We start from the raw sequence: 8,743 nt of genomic DNA, 5'->3' as shown, positions 1-8,743 counted from the left end.
TCGAGAATTAATAAATTTTAAATTCTAACCTACTCTTAAAATAATATAATTTTACTACTAGGTTGGAACATTAATTTGAATATTATATTATTCTGTATTACAAGTTTCAAATTGTTTTTGTATTCAAATATTTTTACAAAAAATATCCTAATTTCTTATTACGACGTGTTTGGTCGAAATTTATTAAAAAAAATTTAATTTATAAATGAATATAAATAGAGTTTTTTGAAAATATATTTTATATTTGATAGGTTACTATAGTAACTATACAAATGACATTAATATTGTGTTAGAAAATAATTATAATAAAAAAATAAAAGAAGATATAAAAGAAAATAGTATAAAATGATAAATCTTAAATTTATTTAAAAATTCTATCAATTTTATCAGAATTTAGTTTATATATAATTAATTTCATAAATTTAGTTATGTCATGTTTCAATTAAATACATATAATCTAAATATATTTTAAAATTAAGTCTTTTTTATGTATATATTATTGAAGTAGCGAATAGAATAGAATATTTATTCTCTTGTGACCCTCAAACTTGTCTGAATTTATGAATGCGAGTCCAATTTTATTAAAAATTGAAAGGCTTTGCCCAATTAAATGCCTATACAGCAGAATGTATTACAAATCCATCAGAAAGGAAAGATTTTCCTGGAAATGAGAAAATAATATAAAGGTTAAATTATTTTAGGTATAAACTAAAAGAGTCATGAGCTACAAAGCTATACATAATGGGTTAGTTCTTTTTTTTTTTTCCCAAAATATTTTACTATTTATAAAAAATAATACAAATAAAAAAATAATATACCTTATATACTCGTAAATTAATAAAATATAAAAATATCGACAATCACTTAAGAATTTAAAACAATCGAATACAGAAATAATAATTTTGTAACTCCGTGAAATTCAATTTATTCGACCTCAAATGAATAACTTAAAATAACATAAGAATGTTCCAATAAATAATGGAACATTTTGATCATGTAGTTCAATAGCAACATTATGCAAATGATAGGCTAAAAATTAATTGGTGGAAATTATTATAGACCACTAATAAATGGGTATTTATTAAGTGGGGGCATGAGAAAGTATAGCAAAAATTGTCTCATACCAAAATGCATGAACAATCCTCCTAAATATATTGAACAACATCACTACTTGTACATATAATATAATCTTTTGGACAGATAATATGTATGTATTTTAAGTCCCACTCTAGCTAAGCTTTGCATGCTTTAAAAAATAAATAAAAAGAAATACACAAAAAGAGAAATAAAAAATATAAATACATAAAATAAAATAAGATTAAACTAGAGACAAGCATTAGACCTTTATAAGGACCTTTTTGTTGTTATTAACCCATCAAAATCTCTTCTTCTTTTTTGTGGGATTATCAAGTCAACTTATGGGTCATTGGGGAAGAAGGCAAGGAAGTTTCACTCACTTCTTGAGCTTTCATTTTCCATTGAAAATTAAAATGTAATTTAAAAAAAAAATAATTTAAGAAGTTTCAACAACTCATATCATCCAATAATATTCCACGTGTGCAAATACATCATCTCCCCACCAAAACCATACCAATTAGCTAAGATGAGAATTGCTTATCAATTATTGTTTAAAATTAATAAATTTTGACGCTCGTTTTTTAATTAATTTTGATTATTTTATTAATATTAATAAAAATATAATTAAATTAACGGGACAGATTTTTTTCAAAAAATTATGTAGAAATTACTTTTTAATTATAATTTAGTTTTAAATTCTACTATAATTAAACCTTTATTCTTTTTATCCAATTAAACTATAAAACCCGTTATTTTGTATACTTAGTATTTTATATCGCTACTTCTATTAAGACTTTATAATTTTTTTATTTTATATTCAAATATGAAATCTTCCTTCTATATATTAAAATAATAATAATTTGCCCTGATATTCTTTAATTGTAATAATATATTTAATTTACTATGTCAAATTCATTTTTAAAATCAGAAATCAAAATAATACCAAATATATAAATTATTATTTACTTTAAAAAATAAATTATCTAAGTATGATAATTAATAAATATTGTTAAAGGAAAAGCTTGCAAGCTAAGGTACGTTAACAAATTACTTGGGGCTTGGATAAGAGAGTAATGACATAAGTGATGGCGATTATATATGAACAAGAACTAGTCAATTCAATTCTCCTATGAGAATTTGCTTTTTAACTAATAAGCAATTTTGACTTATTTTGTCATGGATTATGACTTCTCCTTGAACAATTGGCTAACCATTTATAACAATTTCCATGAAATGATCTTTTATATATATATATATATAGACTCCCACTACCAATATTACTTGTCTAAATAGTACTAATGATAATTCTTTTTAAAAAATAATATTTAAATTCGAATTTTTTCATCTACTATTATTAATATTTGTGAGAATTTATTATATTTATAACCATCGATGGTAATAGAAAATGATTATTAGTTCATGACATTAATTGTGTAACGAATAATATTTAAATTATTTATTCTTTCAGTAAAAACACTTTCACACTATCATATTTTGAAGCGTCAAAACTTTAATAAATATTTAGGTTGAATATAAAAATAGAAGCTATATATAACCAGTTAATATATTAAATTAGATGGCATAATATAATTATATATTTTTTAGAATAGTTTTAAGCTAAAACTCCCTATATAAGGAGTGACTCTTTGAATTAGTTAGTAAAAAGAAACCACTTTGAATTAGTATTGTAAGAAGCACACAATAATATTACCCATATAAATGTATAAACAATAAAGCTTACTTCTACTTAAATATAAACACACTCATTTGTAACTACTAACTACTAACAATAACAATTGATTTTTCTTAAAAAAAAAAAAGAAACAACAATAATTGATAATATTCAAATTATTATTGACAGCAAATTATCACAATTTTTTCATTTTCTTGTTATATTTTTTTCTAATTTCTAATCAATTCGAACAATATAAAGCGATAACCTTTTAAAAATTATTTTATAATCGCATCAAATAATAATTAATTTTTATTTATTTCATGTAAGTTAATATTAAAATTAAATTTAAAGAGTTTAATGTTGTAATTTAATAATAAAATGAGATTATATTTTGAGTGAGGGTTTTTTTTTTTTTCTTTGTTGTTCTTAGAGAAGAAAAGGGATTTTCAAATTACAGTTTTAAGAGGACGAAGCCTCCCACCAATAGTCCACTCCACGTGGTTGGAAAACACATACTTTCTCTCTCTTTGTTTCTCTCACTAAAAACAGTCTCTTTTCTTTCTTCAGTCTGTATATAAATATAAGCTCAATCAAAAAGACTAGGTATGGAACGGTAGTTTTAGCCTTTGACAGCCTCAAACTTTGCTAGAGAGATCACATAGAGACATACACACGCACAAAAAAGAAAAAGAGAGAAACTTTTTAGAGAGAGAAAAGGTGAAAATCATAATCCAAAGTCTGCCCTTTAAGCCCGGATTTTTATCTTCCCATTATTGGGTTTTCAATCCACAATTCAAGGTAAGCTATTGCCTTTTCTTTTGTTTGTTTTAATTCATCTTTCTTGTTTTTTTTTTTTTTTTGTTGTCTTGGGTGTTTCTTGTAATCTCGACTTTGAGAAACTAGCTGCAATATGGTAAATGCTTCTTCTTTTTCATTTTTTCTTTTGCTAACGGGTTCTTGGTTGCATTTGAAATGCTATTGTATATCTTTGAGAATATGGGTTTTGTAGATCCATTTTCTTTTAGTAATGGGTTTGATTGCATTTGATTTGTCATCACAGAATTAGAAAATATAAATGTCTATGGGTTTTTCTTCTTCTTCTTCTTCTTTTTTTTCAGATTTATGGCTTTTTTTTTTCTTCTGGAGAAAAATATTGATTTTATATTCATGTAAATAATGTGCTTTGTAGATAAACTTATATCATAATGATGATGCTTCCCAGAGAAAATAAGTGTTACTGGGTTTCTGCCACTTTCTTATAAAATTTTCACATTTGTTACAAGAGTTTGCTTAGTGTGTTCAATGGAAAACTTTACCATGCATTGCATTGAGACATGTTATTAACTTCTGTTCTCTATCTTGGTTTTGGCAGGAATCCGGACCATTTAGCTTAATACGATACCCTGTCGAATGGGAATACTTTTTTCCTGCCCGTTTGCTGAATATGGTGATTTTGAGAATGCCTTAGAATCTGTTACTGTAAAATCTATTAGCTTTGGAGATCATGAAGCGAAAACTCCTGCGCGATCCATTAGTTTTGGTAGTCAGGACTTGGAACCTTTGATATTGAAATCTTTAGGTTCTGGAAAGATGATAGTCGAAAGATCTGTTAGCTTTAAGGGGGGAGAATTAGAAAAAATGATGTCAAGGAGAGATCCTGCATCAGACAAAGAAAAGGATGCTACATCAGTTAGTGAATATACCACAGAGAGCGATAGTGAATCTCAGAACTTAAATAGTGATATACAAATGATCCAAAAATCGCAAATTTTTGACCCCTCCAACCCCAAACACCAGGCGGCAGTAAAATTGCAGAAAGTGTACAAAAGCTTCAGAACCAGAAGAAAGCTTGCAGATTGTGCAGTTCTTGTTGAGCAGAGCTGGTATCTATCTTTTGAAATGAAAATCCTTTCTTTTTAAATGAAAATAAATTGATGATGTAAAATGTTCTAATTCAGTTATTGGATGTTACAGGTGGAAACTCTTAGATTTTGCTGAACTCAAGCACAGTTCCATATCATTCTTTGATATTGAAAAACATGAAACTGCCATTTCACGTTGGTCTAGAGCAAGAACGAGAGCTGCCAAGGTTGGGAAAGGCTTATCAAAGAATGACAAAGCTCAAAAACTTGCTTTACAACACTGGCTTGAAGCGGTATGTAACATTTCAACTTCTATAAATCTCTGCATATAGTGGAAATTCTTAATTCACTCTTGCTAACTCAGATATCTACTATGTATTTTGTGAAAATCACAGATTGATCCACGGCATCGCTATGGACATAATTTACACTTCTATTATGTAAATTGGCTTCATTCCAAGAGTAGAGAACCTTTCTTTTACTGGTAAGTTCCTTTGATTTAAACCATTTTGCTTCCTCAATCTAAAATTTGATTGTAGACATCGTAGGTCTGAAATTGAACTCACACATTCTACCTCTAAAACCACAGGCTAGATATAGGAGAAGGCAAGGAAGTAAACCTTGAAAAATGCCCTCGACTAAAGCTTCAACAGCAGTGCATCAAGTATCTTGGTCCGGTGAGCTTTCATGAACTTCATAGAACAATCCTTTCTCTCATTTTAAGTTGAATTTTAACTGAAGGAAAACTTACTTTTACAGATGGAAAGGAAGTGCTATGAAGTTGTTGTGGATGAGGGGAAGTTCATTTACAAGCAGACAGGGGAAATCCTTCACACCACTTCAGATGCCAAGTGGATTTTTGTTCTTAGTACATCTAAGACTTTGTATGTTGGCAAGAAGAAGAAAGGAACATTCCAGCATTCAAGCTTCTTGGCTGGAGGAGTCACAACTGCTGCTGGTAGATTAATTGTTGAGAGCGGCATTCTTAAGGTATAGATCTAAGATAATAGCTGATTGCATTTCTGTTTTGGCCACTTTCTATTGTTCTTATCAGTCATATCTTAATATGGTCTATTAATGATGATTCCTTCTCGCTTTGAACAGGCAGTGTGGCCTCACAGTGGACATTATCGCCCTACAGAAGAAAACTTCAAGGATTTCCTTTCATTCCTCCGAGAAAACAATGTAGATTTGACAGATGTAAAGGTAACTGAATATGAACACTTTTATTCTGTGTTAATCTTTTCAGGACTAATAAATGAGATAAAAATGGGAAGATCATACCTGACAGTATTCTCTTTTGTGCTATTTCAGACAAACCCAATTGATGAGGAAGATGGATCTGATAAGCCAAGAAGCAGCAGACATCTGAGGAGCCATTCATCTGAAGAGGACTTGATTCAAACAGTAAATGATTTGGAGATTGAAGAGAGCAGTGATTTAATTAAAGATAACTCTGATGCGGCATTGGAAGAACAGAAGCCGGGACGACTCCACAACTTTAGTAGGAAACTGACCAGTCTTGAAATACCAGAAAGAGAAGAACTGCTTAAGAGTTTAGAGAGTGAAAGTCTGACTGCTGATCCAAATGGAAATAATGTGTCTGCAGACCCTCTCGTAGCAGATGGTTATAAACCTGCAGATGAAAAGCTTCAGAAGAATTTGTTTGAAAATCAGGAAGACAATGAAGTTGAAGACATTCCTGAAGAGGCAATTCTTCAAAGGATTAATTCGAAGAAGGGAATGGAATCATATCAATTGGGTAGGCAGTTGTCTTGCAAATGGACAACTGGGGCAGGACCTCGGATTGGCTGTGTTAGAGACTATCCCTCAGAGCTCCAATTTCGAGCTTTGGAGCAAGTGAACTTGTCTCCAAGAAGGATTGCTCATTCAAGAAGCATTAATACATTCAGCCAAAAGATGTGCACACCGACGGGTTTTAGTGGGGAAACAGCTGCAACTGTGGCTTCAGCAAAGCCCGAAAAGGGGATTTTGATGCAAAGAAGCCTTCCACATTCTATAACACAGTCCTTACAGTGTTGGAAGGACATCAATGACAGCAGTAGATGATGCGTCCTTAGGGAGAATTAGTTTCTAACTAATTTATTCTTTCATGTGAATAGAAAAGATGATATAGGGATTATTCGTCATTCTTTTTCTTTTCTACCTTGTTGAATCATTTATACATTTTCTTTTTTCCTTCATTTCTTTGCCACTCTTCATTCACATAGGTGAAATTTGTAAAATGTTGGGGGGTTTTAAAACCCTTTTATACGAATGAAATTCTTTTGATTTTATAGAAATGATAATGCAGTAAAATCATTGTATTTAAGGTATCCGAGCAGTGAATTTAACTAACTGCATAAATTCTATTTGGGTTTGAGTAGTTCATTGAGTGATTGAATTTCATTTCTGTATCAATTAACCTATCCAAAAATACCCCAGAAGAGGCTTTTCGCCTTATTTACCAGCTGAGAATGAAACATTTAGATGAAGGTGAATATACTGAAATTCAGGAGATTTCTTGCTCAGTCAAAGCTCTGAAGTCGAGCTTAAGAGCACAAATCTGTCTCCAAGAAAATTCCCAGTTAACCTGATGAAGTTCCTATGTTCAGAGATTGTTTGAGCTCCAGTGAGTCTATATCAGGACACTAGCAAGTTACTATAGGGAAATGACAGCAAGTGGAAAACATACACCTACTATGCAAAAGACATTAAGTAATTAACTAAGGGAAGCAAAGAGACAAAAATTTACCAGAACTATAAGAATACAGAAGAGCTACAAGTGAAGTTTCCCATTCTGATAAGAGAACTCTGTTCTCAGATGGGAATGAAATAAAGGTGATGCTAGGCCAAAATAATAAGAAAGATGAGCACTTGGTCTTAACTACACATAACCAAGTTTTAATGCCACTTGCTGCCTGTAAGGCAAGAAGCACACAAAAGGAAAAAATGAAAAAGAAGGATGCAGAATATGCATGGAAAATTGACTGCTTTCCATAATCATGCAGATTGAAATGGAAAATTACTTTTGCTTCTAGCAGATGCAGAATTATACTTGCAGGGGTTGTTTGGCATTGCTTTTGCAGAAAGCAAATAAATTAATTCTTTTCTCAAGCCTCTGTAGAAGACCTGTCTCCATTTGGGCTCATCATTTGGCAAGCATTGCTTTTCATCTGTGGTCTAGAGAGATTGTTTTCTTGGGCGAGGTTCTTCTTCCCTTGTTCATTTTAATTTGGATAATGAAGTTTCTATTTTCTAAAAGAAAAAAAAAAGATAATTCTTGAACCGAAATCCATATAAAAAATAAGCATAATTATGAATAAAATTTATGAGAAATGCAAACAAAATTCTAATATTTAAAACCTAAACTTATTTTTTCTTCTTATTTTCTTTCTTCTCTAAGAAAACTCCCAAACATACAGTGAGAGATTAGCTACAGTATTAAGATGCCTAACCACAGATGCAGTTGACAGCATATTGACATTTTTGGTGGAAATGTTTTGGAGCAAACTACTGTTTTTCTCTTGAGTTTGAATCGTAATTACTATTAATTAGTAACCGATGGTTATTATAATTATTTTGATTATAATTAATAATATAAATTAAATTTATGGATAAATTTTTTAACAAATTATATTTTTATAATTATTTATAATATTATAAAAAGTAATGATAAATTAAATATTTTATTTTTCTTAAATGTCTTTTAATATTTTAAGATTATTGATTTTAAATAAGATTTTATTAGTGTAAGAACATAAAAATTATTTTAAAAATACTTATTAATTGATTTTTAGTATTATGTAAATTGATACTATAAATTTAATTAATATTATTATTTTATAGAATTAATAATTTTTATATAATTAGAAAACTAATTTATTAGTTAATAAAAATATTGAGGATATAATTTAAAATATTATTTTTTAGAATTAGAACTATTGTTTAAGTTAAAAAATTTATTTTTAGTTAATAAAGATATTGAGAATATAATTTAAAATGTTATTTAGGGGCAAGTAAAAGTAGTTTTCTCCTAGTCTTCGGGTGGATTGGAATTTGGAAGAATCATGAATACCCGTCTAAATAGCAAAAAAAAGAATGTTGAACATGGATTCTAAGAAAAGTG

General features: G+C 29.3%; 1 protein-coding gene across 1 annotated transcript; it reads left to right on the top strand.

Moving 5' to 3' along the window:
- Positions 1 to 3,238: 3,238 nt before the first annotated feature.
- Positions 3,239 to 6,818, top strand: LOC8286297 (IQ domain-containing protein IQM2). Its single transcript, XM_002532013.4, has 8 exons — positions 3,239 to 3,550; positions 4,125 to 4,635; positions 4,727 to 4,907; positions 5,010 to 5,098; positions 5,204 to 5,291; positions 5,374 to 5,604; positions 5,719 to 5,820; positions 5,929 to 6,818. The coding sequence occupies exons 2-8, from the start codon at positions 4,163 to 4,165 to the stop codon at positions 6,682 to 6,684; spliced, it is 1,920 nt and encodes a 639-aa protein (XP_002532059.2). The 5' UTR covers positions 3,239 to 3,550; positions 4,125 to 4,162; the 3' UTR covers positions 6,685 to 6,818.
- The last annotated feature ends 1,925 nt before the right edge of the window (positions 6,819 to 8,743 follow it).

Source organism: Ricinus communis, chromosome 9 (assembly GCF_019578655.1).
Source record: "Ricinus communis isolate WT05 ecotype wild-type chromosome 9, ASM1957865v1, whole genome shotgun sequence".
Classification (NCBI taxonomy): Eukaryota; Viridiplantae; Streptophyta; class Magnoliopsida; order Malpighiales; family Euphorbiaceae; genus Ricinus; species Ricinus communis.
The sequence above is the reverse complement of the archived record's forward strand: the minus strand, read 5'-3'. Positions and strand labels throughout refer to the sequence as shown.

Bases quoted from the DNA above. Each gene is read 5' to 3' on its own strand.
- LOC8286297 (XM_002532013.4), top strand. From the start codon at position 4,163: ATGGGAATACTTTTTTCCTGCCCGTTTGCTGAATATGGTGATTTTGAG. The intron at 4,636-4,726 runs GTATCTATCTTT...TGGATGTTACAG, and splicing joins GTTCTTGTTGAGCAGAGCTG to GTGGAAACTCTTAGATTTTG. The intron at 4,908-5,009 runs GTATGTAACATT...TGAAAATCACAG, and splicing joins TACAACACTGGCTTGAAGCG to ATTGATCCACGGCATCGCTA.